General features: G+C 42.5%; 1 protein-coding gene across 2 annotated transcripts in view; it reads left to right on the top strand.

Annotated features, from left to right (window-relative positions):
• pxdn (peroxidasin) overlaps positions 1–26,583 on the top strand; it is a 71,466-nt gene that overhangs the window by 14,677 nt on the left and 30,206 nt on the right. The window contains exons 2-11 of one of the 2 annotated variants that reach the window (XM_030718804.1): positions 5,332–5,403; positions 5,594–5,665; positions 9,975–10,046; positions 14,061–14,132; positions 15,265–15,336; positions 18,592–18,761; positions 21,206–21,323; positions 21,427–21,596; positions 24,245–24,517; positions 25,083–25,358. In XM_030718804.1, the coding sequence (XP_030574664.1) occupies positions 5,332–5,403; positions 5,594–5,665; positions 9,975–10,046; positions 14,061–14,132; positions 15,265–15,336; positions 18,592–18,761; positions 21,206–21,323; positions 21,427–21,596; positions 24,245–24,517; positions 25,083–25,358 (1,367 nt within the window). The remainder of the gene's footprint in view (positions 1–5,331; positions 5,404–5,593; positions 5,666–9,974; positions 10,047–14,060; positions 14,133–15,264; positions 15,337–18,591; positions 18,762–21,205; positions 21,324–21,426; positions 21,597–24,244; positions 24,518–25,082; positions 25,359–26,583) is intronic. The other variant, XM_030718805.1, reaches the window with a different exon arrangement.

The following is a 26,583-nucleotide window of genomic DNA, read 5'->3' as shown; positions in this document are numbered from 1 at the left end:
CAGTGCTGCGGTTTCATCAAAGATGCACGCTGACTGTTTAAGCAAGCACACTTTGTTTTGTTATACTGTCACATGACACATAACATATTTTATTTAGGAAAAAAAGGAATTTGCTATAAAACATTTAAAGCAAATTTAAATTTAAATTTGTACAGCTTGTTTATTTAAGAAAAAAGTTGACATTTGTTCTTGAGTGATGATTTTGTACACTTCATTTACGAAAAAAAAATTCAGACATCAATATACATGTATGGGGAAAATTGCTTTGTTAATGTATTGTTTCAGATTGTTGTTGGTTTTAAAAACAACAAAACATTATGTATTATTTATGAAAGGCAGAGAACAGTTAAGACTATTGTGATGAACTATGAATAATTGGAGTATTAAATAAAGATGGTTAAATTTATTTCAGCTCTGAGTGTTTAATATCAGGGTGATTTTATGGGAATGTGGCTCTTTCAGATCAATTTGAGAAGTGATTTTGATCATGTTTCACATTTTATTGTGTCATATAGCATCAGGTCTTGGTCTCGCCTCAGTCTTGGACACTAAAAGTCTAGCTCTTGTCTCGGGTTAGGTGGTCTTAACTACAACACTGCTGTATATTCAATATATCTGTACGTGTTTTGAGTTATGGGTTCACATTTTGCCAAATGCAGCGCTCTGATTGGTCAGATCTGTTTATTTGCTTCAAAAAAGTGGAAAAATCAAACTTTTTCCGAAAAAATAAATCCCGAAAATTTGTCCTGTGAAATGACGCAGTCGGTGTGAACCAGGGTTATAATAGTTTTGGATTTTACATTATAGTTTAGTTTTAGTTAGTTTTTACTTTTTTTTCTCTAATTCAGTTAGTTTTAATTAGTTTTCAGAGTGGTTTTGCTCGTTTTTATTAGTTTTTATTTTTGGTTTATGCTTAGATTTAGGCAGCACGGTGGCGCAGTGGTTAGCGCTGTTGCCTCACAGATAGAATACCATCTGGAAGGCCTGGGTTCGATTCCACCTTGGCCCAGGCCTCTCCCTCTCTCTGTGTGGAGTTTGCATGTTCTCCCTGTGCTTGCGTGGGTTTCCTCCGGGTACTCCGGTTTCCTCCCACATTCCAAAGACATGCACTTACTGGGGTTAGGTTAATTGGCTAATCTAAATTGCCCGTAGGTGTGAATGTGAGTGTGAAAGGTTGTTCGTCTCTCTGTGTTGGCCCTGTGACAGGCTGGCGACCTGTTCAGGGTGTACCCTGCCTCTCGCCCTATGACAGCTGGGATAGGCTCCGGCCCCCCCCGCGACCCTGACCAGGATAAGCGGAAGCGAATGGATGGATGGATGGATGTATGCTTAGATTTAGTTAGTTTCAGTATTAGTTTTAGTATTTTCATACTTAATCAGGTACGCTTTAAAGATACCCTTTAAAGAAATATATTCAGCAACCAGCTGTTCACAGACAGCAGAACTACATGCTAAATGTGTGTAATATTAAGGACACACATGAACATCAACAGGGAGAAACAAAGAACAATATGAACTCCAAAACTCGATAAATTCTACAATAAATAAAGTTCAGCCTCAGTGCAGCAGATTAACAACAGCTACATGTGGTGTTTGACAAAAACCAACTCCTTGAAGGAGTCAAAGCTCAAATCCAGCTGCATCCTGATGTTCTCACCACCTGATGCTGCTTCTGTTTTGGAGCTAGCTTGGTTAGATGCTCGCTGATTAGACTTGCAGGGTCTTTGCGGCCTATGTAGCCTCCGGAAGTGTCCGACCTCATGTCCGCATTTATGCATGTATAGCTGGATTGCGTGTGTTAATTACCTTGTGGTTGTGTGCTGGGGGTTTTTTGGTCCTCGCTCTTTGTGCTCAGTTTTTAGGGTGCAAACATATTTGTCCCTGTTTTTTCACTTTCTTCGTTCCTTCACGTCCATTCCCATAGTTTCAGCAGCTCCCTCCAGGAATTTGCTGACATTTGTGAGTCCTTATATTGATGCTTTGATTATTAGTCCTGATTGTTATTATCTGACTGATAAAGTAGCCGGAAACGCACAAGGACTAAACACAACGTTGTGGCTGCGTTGACCCGACGAGCAGTCACGTTTCTCTGGAGGTGCAGGCCGGGTTGCCTTGTAGGATGAGAGCGGTTTCCGTAGCTGCCTTGTGTGCGCTTCTCAGGTCTACTTTGATGTTGGTGTTTTTTTTCCTGACTAAGAAGTGTTCCGTACATCATCCACAACATCATCCACAACAAGACACTCGCTGCTATCTGTGCTATCATTAAAAAAAAAAAAAAAAAACACCACATGGGACTCTCTGAGGAGCAGCGCGGTGTGCGCACGCACGCACATGCGCACCCATTTGCCCGACGGCGTTCCGAGCTTAAACTCGGAGAGAGGAAAAAAATGATTTCATATCAATCCACAAGACTTTTGAAAAAATAACAATATCTATAATTTCAGTTAGTTTTAGTTAGTTTTGTAAACTCACAATTCAGTTTTAGTTAGTTGTCGTTTCTTCCTTTTAATTTTAGTTTTTATTTATTTCAGTTAACGACAATGTTTTTTCAATTTCAGTTTTCGTTATTTCGTTCGTTTTCGTTAACTATAATAACCCTGGTGTGAACGTATGCATTAAGAACATCCCCGGCCATCTCCCATCTCCTCCATCTCCTCCATCTCTCCTGGGAGTACACCAAGGCCCAGGCCAGCTGAAACTGAGCTCCTCACCTGATGGCAAGACATGCAAAGTCCAGAAACAGTGAACAGAGTTTAAAAGTGCTTCCTTCTCTCAGTCCAATCAAAAGAAGAACTGGTGACATGAACACAGGTGTGCCTTGAATTGTTGTTGAGTTCCTGAGCAGCATCCACTGACCCCACTCTGTGATTTTACGTGGCCTACCACTTCATGGCTGAGTTGTTGTCATTCCCAGTTACTTTCACTTTGTTTTAAAACCACTAACCACTTGTTGCACAGGTATCATCCTATCACAGTACCACGCTGGAATTCACTGATCTCCAGAGAGCGACCCATTCTTTCACTAATGTTTATAGAAGCAGTCTGCATGCCTAGGTGCTTGGTTTATTCACCTGTGTCCATGGAAGTGATTGGAATACCTGAATTCAATGATTTGGATGGCTGAGTGAAGACTTTTGGCAATATATTGTATGTAACCTATCCTACACAGCACAAAGTGGTATTGCACTTCAAACTATAACAGGCGACTGTCTTAGCTAAACACTTGAGTGACCCTGAATCATGGATAGAGACCCCGCTGAAAGTTCTGTTGAGTAATACGAAGGCTTGCCTGTGATTCAAAATTAATTCCCAACAAAGCAGGCTGTAGGTTTAAAAAAAAAGATTTGCTTGTGATACTTCCTGTTCATGAAAGGAAAGATGAAGACAGCATTTCAGTGAAACATGTTTGCCTGGGGATGGATTTCATATCATTTTAGAGTATTTGAAGTTTAAGGACGGCTGATATTGGGGCTCTCGTCACCCGGATGTCGTGACAGTTTGAGTCTGAATGACCCGGATTATTTATCCTGGCAGGTCAACGGATCAAGAATGCTGGAAGGCAGCCGAGCTCTGACTCGGGGGGTTTGAGCTCTTCTACAGGAGACAAAGAGGAGAAGCGTTGTTGATTCTCAGCTCAGTGATGATCTGCTTCATGGGTCCATCCTGATCCACCCCTCATGTCTCTGTGAATGAATTTAGCAGGCTGTAGAGAGGTGCTCTTTCTAAAAAAAAAACAGTTCACATATGAGCGGCTGGTTTTACTTACAGAATTTATCTTGTAAAAATACATTTAGCACAGATGACTCAGAGCCAAAGTTCCAGAAACATAACATCAGTGCTCAGGTTTCATGTAGCTTGTGGTTCACAGTGATTTCAGTCAATAGGCGTCTTTAGCTCGTCACACTGATGGCATGCTCAGTCTTATTAGGACTGATTAGTGTCTGTTCTCATTACACCGCCTCCTGCTTGTTATCTTTGGGGTAATGTTCTTGAAATCAGCCCTCGTGATTAAAGCTCGATAAAAGCATTCCTGTCAGATGAGTAATGTGTCCAATTATCTTTCAGGATTATAACATGATGGCTCTGCTGTGGACGCTAATATTTGGCTTTCTAAACTTTAAAGATTTTACATTCAGTTCTACCCAGTTTTTGAAAAAAAATCTTTTTATGTAAAAATAAAGTTTCAGAAACAATCTCAGTTTATACAGAAACGCATTTCACTTAAAACGTTGTCGTTCACATTGCCAGGATATAGGAATCAAAACCCGAGTGTGCATGTGCCAGCACCCCCGTTTTCAAAAGGTAGCGTTTTCACCTGTTCACACAGAGACAGAAACTCTGTGTGAACTCTGGAGCCCTTTTTCAAAAAACATTGTTTTTGCGTTTTTGTAACCTTATACTGTGTATGTGCATATGTATACAAAGTATGAGATGATTTTCTCACTCATCCCTATATGTTTTCACTATTGTTTCTGTCTTTTTAATGGCAGCGCCTCCAGAAGGGGGGCAGCATGGCCACAGTTCACCTATCTCCCCATGTTTGTTCTGTTTGTCTTCTTGGATGGGTGTTCAGTTAACTGTAATTTCCCCATTGTGGGATCAATAAAGTATCATCATCTCATGTGAACGGGAGGCCGAAACGCATCAAAACGTTACCGTTTTCCACGTCCTCGTGTAAACGGGGCCTGCATTGGCGCTATATAAATAACATTGAATCGATACTGGATTTATTTAGGGATTTTCCTATTATATTTCTTGATGCATTTGCTTATATGATCAAAATCAAATGATATTTTATGAATGATTTAAATCCACATATGAAAATATTTCATTAATGCAAAACCATATCAATTTATTTATTGAATTTCTTTCATTTTCTTGGACAAAAATAATTTAAAAAGGAGTTCATTAATACAAAGGTAAAGGTCACATTTTATTTTATTTAAAATAAAATATATTGTTGAAGGAAAATGCCGAAATAAATGAGGAAATGAAATAAAATAGACAATTAAAACAAATGATTACAAATGCTTTGTAAATTAAATGGTAAATTTATAAAATAATGGAAGCAAAGAAAAAACAGAAATATTTTTGTGTGTAATAGTTTTGCTTGCTTTTTTTAATCATTTGTGTTTTGGGGCATTTAATGGGCAGACCCATGAACAGAGCCATTCATTATTTATTCTTTTTTAATGTTGATTGTGGTTTTCTGTACACAAGGCAGAAATCTCCAAAACCAACACAGTCTTATTGGATAAATATCGTTCATGATTTTCTCTCAAATATATGACCAGCCTTCTTGAATATGAACATGTTTCCTTCTGTTTTCAGCGACCTGAGGTTCAACAAAATCAAGGACTTGCAGCCGGGTTCCTTCAGACGATTAAAGAACCTCAACACCCTGTAAGTGTTCTCAAACTGAGCAAAGCAGATTTGTGCAGTGAGGTCGACTCCTGCCTGATTCTGCTGTGCTTTCACACCTGGGTCAGCTTCAAGGAATTTAATGTCTCAGCTGAACTCACTTTGCTAAGCTAACACAGTATAAGCAGTGACACTCAAGCACAAAACAATCCCTGTTTTCTTTTCTTCTCAGTCTTCTCAACAACAATCATATACGAAGGATCCCCAGGGGGGCATTCGAAGACCTGGAAAACCTTAAATATCTGTAAGTTGCAGCTGCATTTTGAGATTATATGTCAATTCCTGTGTTTGAGAACGTTTCTGCTCAGTCAGCAGAAGAGGCACACGTGCTGAAACAAGCCTTGGTGCTTCAGAAGCAAAGGATGGCTGAGGTTGTGGTACGGAAATTGTGTGAATGAAAGGCCTCCTTTTGTCTGATCCTCTGTACTTATGTGTCTGGACGTTGTGACCTGGAGGCACAGCTGAGAACAGAAGGCGTGTGAAGCCTCAGGCTTCACTTTGTTAGTCACTTACAGGATCATCCCACCAGCCTCAGCTGCACTCAGTGAGATGTGATCTAAATGTCCAGCATCAAATATTGGAACAAAATGTAACAAAAGCTTTAAATCTTAAATAAGATTCAAATACCTGTGGTGATTTCACTGCAATCGTGGACATGATTGAACCTTGTAGAAATCCAAATATCCCTGATATTCCCTTGCACCCCTGCTTCCCACGGGCTTGCACAGACCCCCAGTAAACCATTTCCAGTCATTGTTGTTAGCTTTGCACACCACAGTATATCGGTTCCTCTCAGCCAGAGAGAGGCTGCAGGGACAACACAAACATGCACATTCCTGACTATCACTCCCCCCTCATGTTCTAATTAAATCCTTAGCTGCTCTGATTACAGAGCCTCCCTCACTTTAAAGCACAGTGAAGCTAAAGCCTGTACCACTGACTGAGCCCTTTGAAGACGATCCTATCCTCCGTCTCACCTCTTTACTTCCCCACAACCTCAATATAGGACAACAGATCCCACCCTCCACAACCTCCTCCATAAACAAGCCAGAGGTCAGCCCTCCTCTTTATGGGAACCCTTCACTGTTTGTTTTGTCCTTTCCCAAATACTCACTGTGTTTACTTTAGGACCAGATTCTGTATTTAGTACCAGACTCTCAGCAAAGTACCTAAATGTAAGTTTTCTTTAGTGCATTAGTTGCTCTCTTTATTATGTGTAAATATAGAACCTTTGGCAAAAATTGGTAGATGCAGTAAACACTGAGTCCACTCCCAGTGATGGTTTCCTGTGTGACTTTATCAGTTTGTCACATCACTGTGGAGGAGTTTTGGTCCACTCTCCTTCACAGCGTTGCTTCAGCTCAGTGAGGTTTGCAGCATTCATTCATGCACAGCTCTCTGAAGGTCCCACCACAGCATTCAGTCTGGGCTCTGACTGGGCCGTTGCAGCACCTTTATTCTTTTCTTTTGCTGCTGTGCTTGGGATCATTGTCCTGTTGATGACCCAGTTCGGGCCAAGCTTCAGCTGTGGGACAGACGGCCTCACATGTGACTCTGAATACTTTGGTATACAGAGGAGTTCATGGTCCACTCAGTGACTGCAAGGAGCCCAAATCCTCAGCCCTCCTCCACCGTGCTGACAGTTGGTCTGAGGTGTTTGTGCTGATGTGCTGAGTTTGATTTCCTCCAAATGTGCTGCTGTGCATCATGGACAAACATCTGCACTTTGGTCTTGTCTGTTCAGAGGTCCTGTGGTTTGTTCAGATGCAGCTTTGCAAACCTGAGCTGTGCAGCCGTGTTCTTTAAGAGAGGAGACCATAGTGTGATTGTGGGGATGCAGTTAAACCCACACAGCAGCCAGAAACTCTTACACTGCCACTGCATAGTCAGTAGTGGTTGCAGAGTGGTTTAACACCTCCTTTTTGTTTATAGTTTGACCATAGTTATTGGCTTTTAGCATAACGAGGACCATGGAATAAGTTTGTAGGATAGAGCAGGCTGACAGGAGGAGAGGAGGTCACAGCTGTTCAGCAGGTTTTTGATAGGTTGTTGTTGTTGTTCTCAACTCATTTATTCTTTTTTCTGTGTCCTCCACTCAGTGCGTGTGTGTGTGTGTGTGAACAGCTTTATTGTGGAAGCAGTGATTGAAACAGAAAGCAGATCCTCTTAAGTTATAACTGAGTAATATTCAGGCTACAGGAAGCACAACATCAGTCCTCATGATTATCGCCTACACATTCCAGACTGGAGGTTTTCCTGGGGGAGAACAAGGCCTTCCTGATTTTGTGTAACTGACAAAATCAGCCAATGCACTTGAGTTAAAGGGTGTGCTGTGATTTTGGTACATTTCCATGTAAAATGATCACTCAGGGAGAAAGTTAAAGCAACAGAAGGTTTCGCTTTCCCGATGAACACAGCACAGGGAAATGTCTTCCTCCTCTGGGAGAGCAGGACGTCACTGCAAAGCAGTCAGTAATGTCCACAGACAGATGCTTAAATCATCCACTTGATTTAAGGATTAAAAAATATTGTTTTGTATTGTTGCTGATTTAGCACCTTTACGGTGACATGAAGCGTGATGAGCAGTACTGTGAGAATAGAAAGAATAGTTGAATATTTATGCGGCGTCAAATACTGAGACTCCATTAGCAGCTGTACAGTGAATTATGCAGCCTGTTAGCCAGTAAAATATCAACCATCTGTCCCTGTGATTGCTGGTGTTGGTTCACAAGAGTTTTCCAGTAGAAAGTATTTTGGAACGTGCATGGAAGCAGCATCGTTTCTCTGTCTCTGTCTCAGTTTTAGTATTCTTTGTAGCCTGCGATATCACAGAGTTTTTTACAAAAAAATTTTTATCGCCTGCTGTTGTCTGTGGTATGAGGCCCGAACGCACAGACAGACACAGAAGGACCTGCAGTTGTGAGGTTTCTTTTTCCACGCACTTTTTTTGTCACATCCTCGGTGGGCCAATCAGAGTCCCTCATCACAGTTCGTTGTAACAGGCATAGAGTGAAATGACGGGAGAGATGGGAGATGAAAGGGAAGTCATAAGAATTCTAGTATCATGTTTCTTAAATATGTATGATGGAGGAAACACATGCACAAGTCAAAGGTCATCTTTCAGTGAGTTAAATGCTCTCCACACGCTGCGCATCACCTCAGTTTGTGTAGAGACAAGATCAGACACACTGGAGATTACTGACATGGTGTTTCTGATTCTTTTCTATTGAATTTGACAATTTTTTTGAATATAAGCAACACATGATCATAACAGCTGTGCTTCCTTCCCTTTTCGAGAGGTGTGCAATCATCGGAACATATAATTTGAATATAAACCCGTGTGAAATGATCCTAGGACTTCTTTAAAGTGGACCTATTCTGCTCATTGCCAGCTCCTGAGAGAGAGCAGCTTTGTGTGAGTCAAAGTTCAAAATAATCCTCCTTTATCTTTTCTGGGCCTTAATGCAGTTGCTCAGTCCATCCTCTGTCTGAAAGAAGCCCTTTTAGCTCCTCTTCCTTTCTTCTGATTGATTGGCTGTCCCTTGTAAAAACAGTTTGAACAGCAGGTGGGTGGGGCTTCCACTCTCTATGGCATCATAGAGATCATAGAGTAGAAAAAACTGTAATAAACTGAGTGTTTGGAGCAGACTGCACTGAACGTCCACTGGAACCGCAGATATGGCAGGAAATGGTGAAGACCAGAGTAGGTCCACTTTAACTGCAGTGTTGTACTGTATTTTAGTTTTCTGGTAAAAGTCTTGGTGCTTTCCTGTGTCCTTGCTGCCCATACTGAATTTAGTCCTTCATATTTACCTCATTAAAAACTCCCATCAACACTCCAAATACGATCATCTCTCATTTTTTTCCTTTCACTGGCCACTTAAGCCTGTGGGAGCACAGTCTACCTCCTCTCTGCAGCTACAGACTAAACAGAAGGTGAATGTTTAGTGGAGATGCACAGATATCAAAAACTAAGGAGGTGCTTACAGATGCTAGTAGCTGAAATTCATCTGCTGTGTTACATCCAGTTTGGTGTAATAGCATCATTTTAAAAGCTCAGAGAATTTAAGACAGTTCAGGTATTTTATTTTACACTGTTTCTCTGCAAAAGAAAAAAAAAGGAAATGAAGAACAATAAAAACTAATAAATAAACATCTGCATCAAATAGGTCCAAACTACTTGATCTGATGTTGTAGTAACATCATTACTGGCCCAGCGGTGCATCCCTGCTGTAGAGGTTTGGGGCTGCAGACACACCCTGTGGAAAAGTGCTTTCTCAGCTCCACGATCATCTCACATGAAATTTGAATTGTTCACTGTGATGATTTCAGTTCCAAATACTCACCTGCTTCTACAAAACAACCTCCACCTCTGACCCGTGCTGTCCACGGGCAGCAGGATAGGCTGTGTACTGAACCAGATACAAGTCTGAATATTTCTACAGACCGTAAACACGAGCACATTGAGCATATTTATCCTGTGTGTGTGTGTGTGTGTGTGTGTGTGTGTGTGTGTGTGTGTTACTAATGATACTGATTATCTCTCCTTTCAGCTATTTGTACAAGAATGAAATCCAATCAATTGACAGACAGGCATTTAAGGGGCTTGTCTCTCTTGAGCAACTGTAAGTGACCTACTTCCTCATCCACCTTTCCTTCTGCTCGCAGCATCACACTTTCCTCCAGCTGTAAAATGTCTTCACCCCTCCCCTTCCCTTCCTGAAAGACAAACACTTCATGAAGCCTGGCAAAGTCTGCAAGTCATGTGATGTAATAATGCTGAGCATGTACCCGTGACATGACTGCAGGCTTTACACAGGTATCTGCCACCATGCATCCCATGAGTGCACCTCATATGCTGCATTCATCTCCTTTGATCCTCTTTGCATGAGTCATCAGTGTTTCCCCTACAGCTGCCCCCACCCAGCCTCCTACAGGCCCCCACTGCTAAAAGAAACAAGGAACAAAACATCGACTTTACCTGATTCACGTTATGTTTTAGCTCAGTGGAATTAGAGTGTTACTTGCTTTGGACTCTGACAAATATTTGCCTCCAACAGCTGATCAGATGAGGAGTCCAACTGACAGCTGGAATCGAGTTGTAGAGGCACATTTTTAGAACTTATGTTGAAGTCCTACAGTTTCTGATAACCCTCTGTGTTTGATCCTGTCTTTATATGAAAGTGAAGTTGAACCAGTCAGCTCCAGCTGCCCTCAGACACCATCAGTAAGCTCCTCCTCCATTTCGGATTGCCGGTGGTGCCAGGAGAATCCCAGCTGATGGGTTTTCAGGACACAGCGTGAAGGATATTTTTCATCCAAGTTGAAATTTTCCTGTGTTTGCTTTACCTGGCGTGAGTTTGCAAAATTCTACAGACTTTCTATGTAACACCACTTTGTGTATTTGCATATGTTAGCTGCCATTTATGGTCTCTCTCTATTCAGTTTGTTCATTTTTTATTCCAGAAAGATTTAACTGGTCTTAAACCCGTTAATCAGACAGTCTGAAACATCTGGTTTTGGTGGTGAGGATGCTTGAAGCTCTGCGGCCTGCACAATGACTTTTATTTTTTGTTTCCCCTTTCTGTTTGTCGTTTTTTGGTTGATATGAAACAGTGTCACTGTGTCTAAGCATTCAGTTAATGCTTAAATTTTGGCATTAATGCCTAAATGGAGGACAGGCTTATCATTTGTGGGCAGCTGGAGGGGCAAAATCATACAAAATCTTGGTAGGTTCTTAGATTAAGATAACTCTGAGGAACGTTTGGTCTGAACATTGTTACGCTTATTGAAGCTGGATCATGAAGATAGATCCTGATTAAGTGGAAGCTGCTCCGTTGTACAGCTGATCAGAGCACTGGCACCAAAATCGAATAAAACCCATGAAAAGCAGTCGGGGAAACACTGGCTTCATGAAACGCGGTCAAGATGACGGCGATGCTTAAAGCATGAATTTACTCTGTGCTGCGGGGACTTCCAGCAGTGCTCTTCTGGATCAGAGTTTCTGTAGAACAAAGCTTGACTTGCATCTGTTCTGCTGCAGAAACGTCTTCTGCTCTGATTCAGTGTAAATCTTCTGTTTATTTGTGTGAAATCTGCATTATGTGTGTTTTAATCTGTGTGATAAAAATCATTTGCTTCCTGTAAGTCCTGACATTCAGAAACACGTCGGTTCTGAGCTTCTCTCTGCTGGATCTCCATAAACCTGCATGCCTGTCACACCAAATGTATTTGTGATTGTTAAATGATGTTTTAAATGTGTTGTAATGGCAACAGTTAGGCTTTCTGCTGCACTTTCTGCTTTGTTTCCTGGGAAAACGAGGCTCTGTAATCTCTGAGAAGACTGTGACTTACTTCACTTAACTGTAACCCCTGTAACTGAGAACAAATGGCCAATTCACCAAGTAAATTTCAACATCTGTTTTGAATTTCACTGCAGTGTATATGTGGGCTTTGAGTCCCATTTTATATGCGCTTTAATAGCCCTACATCATTGGGGAACAGATGCCAAAGCCCAAAGATACCCTCGCATATCAGAGTGACCCAACAGCACAGGCTGTTCGCCATTTACGAGCGTGCCTGTGGTTTGTCAGGAAATAAGACCTGTGACGACATTTGAGGGTTAAACGCATCAAGTTTATTTCAGATTCCAAAGAGTCATTTTACTACAGTTGGAGTAAAATCCTGTTCTGTGATGAGTTAACTCAGCTGCTGCATGGATATATCAACTGATCATCGATACCAATCTTGTTGACTGCCATCGGCCTATCGGCTAATAAAATAGGATTTACAAGTATCAGTGGAACGTGATACCAGTAACTGAAACAGAATTAAAAATAAAGCCCAAAACTCCACCAATCCAATCGTTTTAGTTCAGTGTTTATAAAAGCAGGGAAAAGTCTGACTGTGACTGCAAGAATAAGCTCAGAACTCACATCAGGCCAGTTTTATAGAAAATCTGCCTGTTCGTGACAATCAAATATAACCAAGAACATCCTCCAGGTTCGTAATAGACCACTTAAGGGTAAGGTTAGGGTTAGGCTGTGGAGTGGATTCAGCACTGGGCATGTCACAGTCATCAGCGTAATTCATTTTATTTCACTGCAGTCAGGAGCTGTAGCTGTGCTCAGATCAGGTCACGCTCCATGTTACTCGTGCAAATCCAGCCGGTTGACTGTGTTTGGACCACTTTGCACACCGCAAATATTCATCTGCAATCAGCCACAAAGTGTAGCTGAAAGCCTGAATCAGCAACAATAACATATCTCACCAAAGTCGTGCAAGTTAGATTTTCTTGCTCTGCTTTGGGTTTTTTTTTTCCTTGGATTAAAGCGATCAGCTGATTCTGCCCCTCAGACCCTTAACTCCTCCATTTTGATTGTGGGAGGCGTCTGGAGAATCACAGCCAACACGTTCCAGAAAACATTTCACTGAAGTTTAAATATTTTCAGCTCATATTTGCAAGTTAGCATTATTTGTTCCTATGGCAGTCATACTGGAATGATTGTGTGATGATGGGGCCTAAAATCAGCTGACTGCTGTCTCAATATGTTTCTGTTCTGACTTCACAAACTAAAATGAGATGTGTTGTGTGGATGATGCTATAGTCACAGCCTTTTGTTGTTGTGTTGTGTTTGCTTCTCTTGCTGCTTTGCTTTCTGAATGAGACCCTCACAGTGACCCATGCAGCCACTTGTGGGATTTCATTACCTCATCTTGTATATGATAGTGTAAAACTGAATTTATGGTCTGAATACATTTATTTCTGTTAATGTTATTAGTTATTTTTATTATTGCATATGTAATGCAGATTTAGGAGAAAAGAGTATTTAAATAAATCCCAGAGCTTTATCACCGCAGAAGCTGAAACGTTTGAATCACACCTGAGTCTTGCAGTGTGCTGACTGTCCTCTGGGATGTTCAAACTGTGTGTGTTGCTCACAGGTGGCTCTGAGTCACATTCCTTCCTTTGACTTTAATAAATTACTGCACTCTCACACAGCATGCAGAAAATACTGTGAACATTGCATGCATTTCCTCACAGTAACAAGAACGTTATTAACATTGTGGATCAGGATCTGATGGTAAATCATGTTTACTGTAGTGTTCTCTGCACATCCTACAGGACGGCTGCTGCACTCAGCTTTCAGGTGCTCTGCCTGAACTGTCACATTTATCCAGCACACTGCTGCCACAACCTCAAACACCCCAAACAGTCTCCACTGATTCCTATTTATAAAAACATGGGTTCTCTCTTAGCTGCCTCACTGATTTTAACAGACACGCAGTTTCCAGAGAGAAAACCCAGCTTTTACACAGTGTTACTGTGGTTAGCTCATCAGGCCTGCTCGTTTATAACCCATTAGTTTGTGCTGCTCTTTGTAGATTGTGTCATATAGAAATGAACTCACTGCATCTGTGTTCATAAATCTGTCCGTTGTTATCAGTAGATCAACTTTGCTCTTCCTTGGAGCCTTTCTGAGATGCAGCCTGATGTAAAGCAAATCTGGCCCTGATAGCAGCCTGCAGTCAGCTGGTTTGAGCTCAGTGAAACAGTCCTCTCTGAGGGCTCGTTAGGACAATATGATTACATTATCCAGTTTTATTGTGATTTGTCTACATATTGTTCTTGTCTCCAGGTACCTGCACTTCAACAACATTGAGTCTTTGGAACCAGAATCCTTCACTCATCTACCGAAGCTGGAGCGACTGTAAGTTCATCCTGTCTGAGCTTTCATGAAAAGCTTTTCCAAACAGTAATTTTAAAATCAGTGGAATAATAGAGCCACCAGTGCAACTGGATTTAGCGTGACACTTGATAGAAACCAGAAAGCAATAACTAGCATGATGTAGTTGGCGGGGAATGGAAGGAATGGCTCAGAAAGAAAGAATGGAGAGGCTAGCAGCCCAGATCTGAATTTGAAACAGCCAGTACACGCCAGAAACTGCTCCAGCATCTTTCAGCTGAAGGAATTTGGCTCGGAAGAGCAGTCAAAAATTTCAGCAAACTGATGTGAGACTGCGGGACAGTTTATGAATAATGGCGAGTGGTAGCATCACCACTCCTTGTATGTACACTGTAGGTTGTTGTGTGGGTAACTTTAGTATTTTTTTAATGTAGCCACGTAAAAGTGTGTCCTCATACAGTTCCAGGCCCTCCACTTTGGCCCTTTCATTATATTTTCATCATTTTTGGGGCAGCTCAATTAGAACAGGAGATATCCACAATGACATTTTCAGAGCTGAAGTTAAAAACTGCAGTCAGATCAGTTTAAGCCTCATGGATCTCCAGCAAATGTCTGAGAGTCCAGATCTTGTTAAATTCATGTATTACTCTTTTTAAGCCAGTGGTTGCCCAGTATTTCCATACTTTCCAGTCTCTTGAGCAGTTAAGGAGACAGATGGGCACCTGCTACACAGGAAAAAAAAATATGGTGAGAAAAGTGGAGGGGATGGAATTCCCAGGTGCACACTTGTTGTTGGGAATTATGTCTGTGGTCAAAGCAGTGAGTGAGAGACGGCGTATCTGTGGATCGCTCTCCTGAGGGTGGGATGGAATATTAACGTCATTTGGCATTATTAAAAAGGCAAAATTCAGGGGAAATGTGTTTGGCCGGAGACTTGTATAAACAGGAAAATGTTTTCCTGCCTGCTTTTAGCAAACACGAATCATCATCTGGGAAGATGATCATATTTTTTTTCTCCCATTTGGAAATGAAAAAGATGTTGTTAAAAGGGAAAATATGTCCTCTATTATTAGTTAAGTAAATTCATTTTAAAAAAATATGTTATCCCTAAGATTGTTTGCTCACTGCTGATGATTTTTTTCTGTCTCTCTCTCAGGTTCTTGCACAATAACAGGATCACCCAGCTTGTGCCAGGAACCTTCTCTCATCTCCAGGCCATGAAGCGACTGTAAGTGGAAAAGACGACCGCAGAAACATCTGTGTGAGCGTCTGTCCGCTCACTATCAAACTGCGCCTGTTTATCAGTTAAATGCCATGAAACCGCACCATACAGTTCTCACGCTTCGCCTGCACAGCTCAGTCCTTCCCACAGCTTTTTCTCCTGAGTCAGCTGCAGCTGAGATCGGAAGCGTCTTTTTTAGACATTTCTCATGTCTGTCTTGGATGAAACTTGCTTCATTTTATATAAAATATGAGCTCTTGCAACTATCTTGGAAGTGGGCTATTTCTGCTTTTCCTTATTTCCTGTCATGTATCTCCTGTTCCAATAATCACTGTTCATAATAAGCAAGTTTCTAATGATGAGGATAACGAATCACCGTGAGCCAGAAGCTCAGGCTCCTCTGAGCACTGCTTTTCTTCTACTCTTGGATCTACATGACGTCATATAGAGGAGACGTCCTTATATGGTGAAACAGACCCACCTACTGCTCTGCATATTTTAATGGGTGATAAGGAAGTCGTCATTGGGTTTGGAGAAAAATTAAATTTGTCTGCCAACGACAAGTGTGTGTGTTCACAGAGGGCTCCGATTTCCAAACAGGACTGCAGATGTTATATTCCAGGTCAGATTCAGGCTACATGTGCTGATGAATGTGAGAAGCTGCCATTCACAATCAAGACACATTTTAAAACCTCACTTTTTAGCTGCTGTCATGTTGGTTTTGTGGAGACAGAAGGGAAGATGTTTGGAAGAAACAGTTTGCATAAAGACTTTGTAGAAATACTGAACCCGCATGTTTATTTGAATCTCTGTGCTCAGTATCCAGTGCATCTTTGTCTTTATTAGTTGTCTTTATTAGATGACTGTGTACCACAGGCCTTCAAGGTGGCTGTAATTAAACCTCTGCTTAAAAAGCCATCACTGACCCAGCTGTCTTAGCTAATTATAGGCCAATCTCCAACCTTCCTTTTCTCTCAAAGATTCTTGAAAGAGTAGTTGTAAAACAGCTAACTGATCATCTGCAGAGGAACGGTTTATTTGAAGAGTTTCAGTCAGGTTTCAGAATTCATCACAGTACAGAAACAGCATTAGTGAAGGTTACAAATGATCTTCTTAGAGCCTCTGACAGTGGACTCATCTCTGTTCTTGTCCTGTTGGACCTCAGTGCAGCTTTTGATACTGTTGACCATAACATTTTATTACAGAGATTAGAGCTTGCTATAGGTATTACAGGTACTGCACTGCAGTGGTTTGAATCATATTTATCTAATAGACTCCAATTTGTTCATGTAAATGTGGAGTCTTCTTCACACACTAAGGTTAATTATGGGGTTCCACAGGGTTCTGTGCTAGGACCAATTTTATTTACATTATACATGCTTCCCTTAAGCAATATTATTAGAAAGCATAGCATACTAATAATATTGCTTAAGGGACGCATGTATAATGTAAATAAAATTGGTCCTAGCTCAGAACCCTGTGCTAGGACCAATATTATTAGAAAGCATAGCATACATTTTCATTGTTATACAGATGATACTCAGCTTTATCTATCAATGAAGCCAGATGACACACATCAATTAGTTAAACTGCAGGAAGGCCAAGGTAACGCTGTGAGAAATTCTGGAGTTATTTTTGACCAGGATATGTCCTTCAATGTACATATTAAACAAATATGTAGGACTGCTTTTTTGTATTTGTACAATATTTCTAAAATTAGAAGCATCCTTTCTCAGAGTGATGCTGAAAAGCTAATTCATGCATTTATTACTTCTATACTAGACTATTTAACTTATTATCAGGCTGTCCTAAAAGCTCCCTGAAAAGCCTTCAGCTGATCCAAAATGCTGCAGCTAGAGTACTGACAGGGACTAGAAAGAGAGAGCAGATTTCTCCCATATTGGCTTCTCTTCATTGGCTCCCTGTTAAATCTAGAATAGAATTTAAAATTCTTCTCCTCACATACAAGGTTTTGAATAATTAGGCCCCATCTTATCTTAAAGACCTCATAGTACCATATCACCCCAATAGAGCACTTCTCTCTCAGACTGCTGGCTTACTTGTGGTTCCTAGGATACTTAAGAGTAGAATGGGAGGCAGAGCCTTCAGCTCAATGCAGCTTGGGAGACAGACACCCTCTCTATTTTTAAGGTTAGGCTTAAAACTTTCCTTTATGATCAAGCTTATAGTTAGGGCTGGATCAGGTAACCCTGAACCATCCCCTGCAATAGGCCTTGGCTACTGGGGGGGGTTCAATTGATGCACTGAGTGTTTCTTCTTATTCACCTCTTTTCACCCTGTTTATACTCCACTCCGCATTTAGTCATTTGTTGTTATTAATCTCTATCTCTCTCCCTTCAGCCCCAACCAGTCGTGGCAGATGACTGCCCCTGCCTGAGCCTGGTTCTGCTGGAGGTTTCTTCCTGTTAAAAGGGAGTTTTTCCTTCCTACTGTCGCCAACTGCTTGCTCATAGGGGGTCGTTTTGGATTGTTGGGTTTTCTGTGTAATTAATGTAGGGTCTTTACCTTACAATACAAAGTGCCTTGAGGTGACTGTTTGTTGTGATTTGGCACTATATAAATAAAATTGGATTGAATTGAATGATGGGGACTGACTCATTGCTGGTGCCTCTGCTGGATGGCAGAGGAACTGCAGCTTTCAGGACTTCTGTAATTTTTAATGGGTTTCACACATGATGAGCTGAGCAGCTGCACTAAGGCGCAGATATGAGCGCAAAAGGACCACTTTAATAAAGGTTTGAATCCCATCCTCTTCTAGCCAACAAGCAGTCTAGAACTATAACGAGTTTGGCTTCATCCCTTTGGTTATAAATGGTAAATGGACTAGTTCTTATATAGCACTTTTCTACTCTGTCTGAGCACTCAAAGCGCTTATACAACATAAATGATATATTGAGCTAAAGTTATTTGTGAAATTCTAAGCCCAAACTAGTTCTAAAACAAATGGTCAGAGGAATCCTCGAGAGCCTCAACAGTGTAAAACATGCCAATTAAATCTCCTGTCATGGATAATGGGCACATTGTGGCAGAACTGAAATCTGGACCAGTTACTGGAAGATGAGGCCAAGCAGAGAGAGTTTCCCACGGCAGGAAGGGAGCACGTTCCAAGGTGGTCCTGTTGTTTGGACCGAACTTCAGCTCATCAAGTGCAAGAGAGGGTTTACTGCTGCATGTCAGTTATACTGCCGGCTTCATCCATCCACTGTATTCCCATTTCTCTCTTCCTTTCTGTGTGTGCAGGCGACTGGATTCCAATGCATTAAACTGTGACTGTGAACTACTGTGGCTAGCCGATCTGCTGAAGCAGTACGCTGAGTCTGGCAACGCTCAGGCTGCTGCCACCTGCGACTACCCCAGCCGCCTGCAAGGCCGATCAGTGGCGACGCTCACCGCCGAGGAGCTCAACTGTGGTACTGAGAGAAAAATGACTGCGCGTCGCTGTTCTGGAATTCATGAAAGAGGCAGTCATGTATTCATTCTAGAGTAGGGGCCATGGAGTATCAGCTTTTGCAAATTGTTCAGTTTTACAAGTTAAAAAAAAAGTAAAAACCAAAAACAAACCTTTTCATCATGATGGTTTATGAACTTGCATTTTGAAATCTCAGCATGAGTTCTGCCTGCTGTCGTGTTGGCTTTGGCCTAGCACACAGCTAGCAGGTACTGCCAACTGTGTCACCATCTGCCTGTCAGTCAAAGAGGCCATGCCCCCAATAATGCAAACTTTGGGCCTTAATCCAGTTTAAACAGGTGAGTTACAGCTGCACAGCTGTTATGAAGGGGATTAGCTCTAGGGACCAAAGCAGTTGTATCTCACAGGCTGGAACGGTTTTCATTTTTCCTTTTAGGTTTCATCACCCTAATGCTGATTCTTATCTCGGCCTTTACAAGGAAGCACTCGGACTTTGTTATCAAAAGGAACCTTAAAAAAGCCTTTAGAAACTAAGAGGAAACACATCGGGGTAGTCGTGAAGTCATGCATTACACACATCCAGTTATTTACAGCAAACTGCAAAGATTAGCAAAGACAAAACCCCCAGCTGTCTTTGCTGCATACAGTAGGTAAGCCGATACACATACAGGTGCATCCTCTCTTTGTGTCTGAGGTCTGCAGGCCCCCCGGCTCCTGCATTTCTCAGACACCATAGGCTCCATGTGGGGGTGCAGCGTCGCTGAATTTGGTTTGTGGTTTCTCTGCATCAGACCACCAGCAGCCTGTGAGACGATTTGACTGACGGGTGTATGATTGTGCCTGTGGTGTACAGGAGGCCTTTGTCATTGCTAAATAAACACTTCATTTGGATTAGTGTTTATGGGAACCTTTGATGGACGTTTTTCTTCTTTTATTATAAAGATGGATACATAAAAATGTTTTATTTAAAGATGTCATCAGTTAAGTGAATGCACAGCTCAGTACCATAAAAACAAACAAAAAAAAATCTGTGAGATAACCTGACACATTTAGCTTCCAACACTTGGAGAAAATGTTGTCCTTTGCTTTGCAGGCCAAAGGGAGGCATGCTGCTGAAGCAGTTTTAACCGTGTTGATGTTTTTTTTTTTATCACTTCAAGTAGGAACAGTCCACCTTTCACTGCACATCTGGGTCCTGATTTTCACTCGGATTTTAGAACAGGCTGCGAGTCCTGCTGTCTCGGTTTTGCATGTCGTGCAGCTACCACCGCGCGCTGTAGACTGAGCCAGGCCAGTCAGCAGCTGCTTGTAACTCCACCACATTTAGATCTCGGTAACTAATTCGATGGCCCCGAACATGCCCAGACCTGCCTGGCCCTCTCTGCTGTGTCTGTCTGCAGAGCCAGAGAAGGAATGTCTTCCTGAAAATGTGGTGGAAGTCTTTCCACACCTCTCTCCCCCGTTAGCGGAGCGAAACAATGCACAGCAGGTTGAGCAGCTGTCAAAACAGTCGCCCTGCTGGAGGTGAAGTGTCGTCTCCCTGCACAGGTGGTTTCTGATGAGCCGCGCTCGCCTGGAGATAAACAGGATATTCAGCTCACCGCAGTCACAGAGCAGAGATGAGCTCAGAGTCAGGAGGTCTCCTGCTTCTGTGACAAATGTCTCACCATTACATGGATTATTTTCTATAATAACAGGGAGACGTGTTTGGAGGCGAAATAATCCTCCATTCTGACTTTAATAATGACCACAATTTACAAAAAAAAACTCAATTTTTATTCAGTGAGACCCCCAAAATAGAAACTGAGCCCATAAAGTTATCAGGAAAGTGTTTGCTGAGGTTACTGAGGAGCTGAGGACTGTTTACTCATAAGCTTCTGTACTGCTGTTCTTCTTTTTGTAAGCATCAAGGTTGCTGCCCTGCTGGTCTTTAAATAGAAAGCAGGTAAAGGAACTAATGTACTTCATTTTTTTTAAATGTGGAAGTTGTGTCCATATTTGATCTCCTCTGTTTGTCAGGTGAGTGTGGGACGTTTGTCTTTCTCCATCAGCTTCACCTCACAAATTCTTCTACCAACCAAAAAATAGAACCCAAAGGTGGAGCTAATGTTGAGCTGTGGGGGCTTCTTTCCTGAACTGCTCCCTGGCTCTTTTGCTTCTGTGGGTCTACAACATGCAAACAAAACCTTTAATTTCCACTCTCAGGGTCAGAATCTTTGAACACAAAGGTTCGTGAAATATAAATCAAGGTTTGGCTGATCACCTGTAATGCCTCTGTCTAGATTTTTGCATTGATATTACTGGCTTATCCTGATTGGCCTGAAAAGACTCCACAGATTTAGTAGAGGGTAGATTCAGTAGTCCAGGAAATACATATCATAGACATGCATGCCTGTATGTTTGCTTATACATTACATCCTTTTCCTGTCCAATATTCTCCTGCAGAGGTTCCCAGGATCACATCAGAGCCCCAGGATGTGGATGTTACATCAGGAAACACCGTCTACTTCACCTGTAGAGCTGAAGGCAACCCTAAACCACAGATTATCTGGCTCAGGAACAAGTAAGACCCTAAATACCAAGAACAGGGATGTATAGATAGGTTCAGATCCAAACACGTTTATGCTTCATGAGCTCTGGTTTGTGTTGGTGTGTCTTCCCTGCAGCAATGCGCTAAACATGCGCGACGACAGCCGTCTGAACCTGCTGGAAGACGGGACGCTGATGATCCAGGACACCAGGGAGACGGATCAGGGAGTCTACCAGTGCATGGCCAAAAATGTGGCGGGAGAGGTGAAGACTTCACAGGTCACACTGCGATACTTTGGAGCACCGTGTAAGTGGCTGCTTTAAATCCCAGTGACTGTTCATCACAGGGAGCCTGCCAGCTGTTACAGCCACCAAATATACAATTTCCAATTAGAAATTTAAGCAGAAAAATGATTTGAAGGCTTTGTGAGTTCTCCTAATTTAAAATTGTGGTATTTTAAGATATTTTAATGAGATTTCAGAGTTGAGCAGGCCAGACGTGAGCAAAGGTTGCTCGCTCTCATGCTTACACCGTAAATCTCAACCAGGAATACGACTTCAATACAGTTTCATTCAAGAATTAACCTGAGCAGAAACACAAAGGAATTACTTATTACTAATTTATTACTAAAATGCATAAATGATTTGAACTACTAAGCACTGGCCAACAATAACTGACAAACTGGCTAAAAGTGTCATTAATAGGGCGCCTGGGTGGCTTAGCGGTGAAGCCGGCGACCACATACATATGCCGCGTTGCGGTGCGGGCGGCGCGGGTTCGCGTCCCGGCCTGTCGCCAATTTGCCCGCGTGTCTTCCCCTGTATCTTTCCCCCATTTCCTGTCTCTCTCCACTGCTAACAAAAGCTGCTGTGGCCAAAAATGCAAAAGAAAAAAAAAATTTCCATCCATCCATCCATTCGCTTCCGCTCCTCCTGTTCAGGGTCGTGGGGGGGCTGGAGCCTATCCCAGCTGTCATAGGGCGAGAGGCGGGGTACACCCTGAACATGTCGCCAGCCTGTTGCAGGGCCAACACAGAGAGACAAACAACCTTTCACACTCACATTCACGCACTCAGTCACACCTATGGGCAATTTAGATTAGCCAATTAACCTAACTGCAGTAAGTGCATGTCTTTGGAATGTGGGAGGAAATAGTTAATAGTTCAGATAACTAACTAGATTATAGACAGATTATATGCCTGATCCATGTGGAAGTTGCTCTACACGGGTGAAAATGTGTATACTTCCTGTCACTGCTACAGATTAAAACTAATCTGTTATTAAACTGCTAATGCAGTTTTTTTTTTTTTTTAAAGCTACATTCACAGATCATCTGTGAGCTTCTGGAAGTAAAACATCTCATTCTTGTTCTCCGGAGAGACTTTTGATAAGATAAGATAAGATAAAACTTTAATGATCCCACGACGGGGAAATTTGCGCATTACAGCAGCTCAGTACAGAGAAAAAATGAAAAGGATGAGTAAGAACAAATAACTAAACTAAAACTAAAATAGAATAGAATAAAATAAAATAAAATATACACATATACATAAGCACTATATACATAAATATATATATCAATGTCAATACACACATTTACATATACACACATATACACACACATCAAAAACACTATATACAGATATCAAAATATCATATACATTTGTAGCCGGTAAGGTACACAGCATACACGGTATGCATTATATGGGTGAGTGTAATAAATAAAATGTACTGACTGATTATGAGCCATAATGTTGTAACCATCCAGACTCACTATGAGCTACGACTCTGTGAAACGATGGTGTGTGCGCCTGTGTGGTATCAACCTTCGTTTAACAAAAACATGTTTCAGTCACCGTAAAGATTGGAGGAGGTCCCTGTTGCCGTGGAAACATTTGGGTCTCTTACTGAGTATGAAACTTTAGAAACTGCAGTCAGCAGACCACATCAGTGAGCAGGCTGTACTGAACACACAATGCACTCATTCAGCACCACAATAATGAAAAGGATCCAATTTGACGAGGTTGGAAGTTGTTTGCTGTGGAATCTGGGATTTGCAATGCATTATGGGATGAGTAGTTTCTTCACCATTATACATATATACTGTATATGCTGTGTATACAGTAATTATGGACACAGTCATGTGTGTACATTTTTGTTTATTTCTTGATTCACATAAAATCTTTTTATGGTCATGATTCCTCTTATAGCTGGTCAGCTTTGTTAGAAGAATAAGACTTTGTTTTGGGGTGGCTGTGGCTCAGGACGTAGAACTGGTCATCTGCTAGGTTGGTGGTTCAATCCCTGGCTGCTCCAGTCTGCATGCCAAAGTATCCCTGGGCAAGACTCTGAACCCCGAGTTGCTGCCGATGTGTGTATCAGAGTGTGAATGTTGTTTGGAAACAAACAACAACAACCATTATCTGGATTATATCTAGTTTCAGTTGTCATGGTGACATAACAGTTAAAGCAGCTAGCTAAACTTATAATTAAAGTTGGTCCATCTCACAGTTCTTTGGGGATAGCCCACTTCAGATGGAAAAGGTTGGAAACCACATCATGGTGCTAATAGCTGTCACACTGAGAGGCTAGATTGGCTGTCTCTGGGTGGACCCGAAGGTCACCGACAGTTTCTATGAGCAGATGTTTTGCGTTTCCTGTCTCTGTGTAACTGTAAACCTCAGGTCCACTGCTGTATACATATTCCTCTGACTCCACTGTAATCACCGGCCAAATAAGGACAGGAGGCAGGTGCGTGTCGTGACAGAGGGAAATGGTTTCAAAGTGGCATCACTGAAACCAGCACGAGCTGTTGTTTCAGATCCAGCCGTGTTTCTTCAAGAGTTTTCTTTCTGAAATGCCACCAAGTGAAGTTGTTGCTTGTTTCCTGATAAAATAAAGTTACTGAAAGACTGAAGAAAAACCCCATCACTGTTCCCACATCTGCTCCTCCAGCAAGGCCCAGCTTTGTGATCCAGCCCCAGAACACAGAGGTCCTGGTGGGGGAGAGTGTGACCCTGGAGTGCAGCGCCACAGGCCAGCCGCAGCCTCGGGTGTCCTGGACGAAGGGCGACCGGACCCCCCTTCCCAACGATGCCCGCATCAACATCACCCCCTCTGGAGGGCTTTACATCCAGAACGTGGACCAGGCTGATGGAGGACAGTACACGTGTTTTGCCTCCAATAATGTTGATACCATCCATGCTACAGCTTACATCATCGTACAAGGTAAATCAGTCAGTTTGGTCAGTTTCCTTCAGTCATTGGGTTTATTAAGACCAATTTAATACAGCCCTGTTTCCTAAAAGGCTGGGATGCTGTGTACAATCATTTAAAGCCTATAATTAACTGACAAACAGACATAACTTATCAGACCCTGAATTCACCACCTCGAATCTCTTTTTTTTTTGAACGTTTGCAACTTCTCAGTTCAGTTAAGGGAATAATGGCTATTTTGTTGTGACCGCTGTGGTGATCCCTTTGGAAAATAAGTGACTAGCCAAAACTGCTCCTTTTAGCTTTAGGCAAGCTTTTCAGTTCAATTCATTTTATTTATATAGCGCCAAATTGTAAGGTAAAGACCCTACAATATTGAGAGGAAATCCAACAATTACTCCATCCCCTATGAGCAAGCACTTGGCGACAGTGGGAAAAGAAGAAACCTCCTGCAGAACCAGGCTCAAAATCGGATTGTGAAAGCGGTAGTTTAAAAAGTGTGTCCTTAAGAGATGCAAGTGAAATTAAAATTTTTAGTCACAAAATAAAAAGCTTTTATTTCCTGCTCTGCCTGCAGCGATCCCTCAGTTCACCGTCACACCACAGGACCAGTTAGGCCTGGAAGGTCACACTGTGGATTTCCCCTGTGAGGCGACGGGTTACCCACAGCCGGTGATCGCCTGGACTCGAGGGGGCAGCCCATTACCTTTGGACCGCCGTCACGTCATCCTGCCTTCCGGGACACTGCGCATCACTCGGGTGGCGGCCCACGATGAGGGCCAGTACGAGTGCCAGGCGGTCAGTCCCATGGGGACTGTGCGCACCGCTGTGCAACTTAGCATCCAGCAGAGAGGTGAGGGGGGCTGGATCTTCAGTTTGACTTCACTGCAGGCTGTGCACAGCTGAAATGTGGCTGCCATTCACAGGCCATATGTTTGTGTAGGACGGTGATTCTCCAATCTAGGCCTCGTGGCCCAGTGTCCTGCAGGCTTTAGATGTGTCCCTGATCAAACACACCTGAGTCAAATATAGAAGTCATTAGCAGGGCTCTGGAGAACTTGACTGCATATTGAGGAAGTAATTCAGCCATTTGATTCAGGTGTGTTGGGACACATCTAAAATCTGCAGGACACTGGGCCACGAGACCTGGATTTGAGAATCACCGGTCTACGGGCGTGTTGGTGAGGGTGGGAGTGGCGAGGAGAGGTGGAGGTGGAGGTGGAGGTGGGCGTGGCTGCCGGGGGGAGTGGGAGTGGTGAGGGGAAGGTGGGCATGGCTACTGGGGGGGTGGGCGTGGCAAAGAAAGGTGAGCGTGGCTGTCTGGGAGAGTGAGAGTGGCAAAGGAAAGGCGGGCATGGCAGAGAGAGGTGAGAGAGAGGAGAGGTGGTACCGGTCAGGAGGGTGGGAGTCATGTAGAATGTTTCATTCACAGCTATTTGGCTGTTTGCATAAAGCGTTATGGCGTACTGGCATTAAAGATCCGTGTGAGTGTGCTGGTCTGTGCTTCATCTAAAAGACGCCAAATGTGTGTTAAGTTTGTCACAGCATGTTTGGTGTGTGTGCAGCTGAAATTACAGGCTTGGGGTGGCACAGGAAAGCATTGCAGTCTGTAATCCTGAGATGACTCCATGTTTTTCCGTGTAGTAATGGCTGTTAACATGGCGCAAAGTACATGTTGCGTAATGGCTGCACACTGTCGAAGCACTGTGTGAGCCCACAGTGGATGACTGGCTGTTTTATACTGAGAGGAACCCGCAGTGAGGAGAAGGTGACTTAAGCACTGACAGGACAGGGTTGAGTTGCAGGAATCAGCCTGTAAAAATCTGAAACATTACCGTGATATAAATTTGGTGGATTTCTGTGTGACTGCTGCTCTCAGGTTGCTCGCTGGAAGTCCTGACCTGTTTGCACTTTATGAACCTCAAACATGCATAAAGAGCAAACATGAACTTCTTGGTCAAAAAGACTCATGACTTGTCATCACTTGCAAAGACAGCTGTGTTTCTGGCTGCAACTTGGAGACCAAACCGGAGTTTTTAATGGAACAATCTGCAGTTTTTCAGCCTGAATGTGGCACT

The sequence above is a fragment of the Archocentrus centrarchus genome, chromosome 22 (genome assembly GCF_007364275.1).
Source record: "Archocentrus centrarchus isolate MPI-CPG fArcCen1 chromosome 22, fArcCen1, whole genome shotgun sequence".
Lineage (NCBI taxonomy): Eukaryota > Metazoa > Chordata > Actinopteri > Cichliformes > Cichlidae > Archocentrus > Archocentrus centrarchus.
Note: the sequence above shows the minus strand (reverse complement) of the source record. Positions and strands in the feature narration are given on the sequence as shown.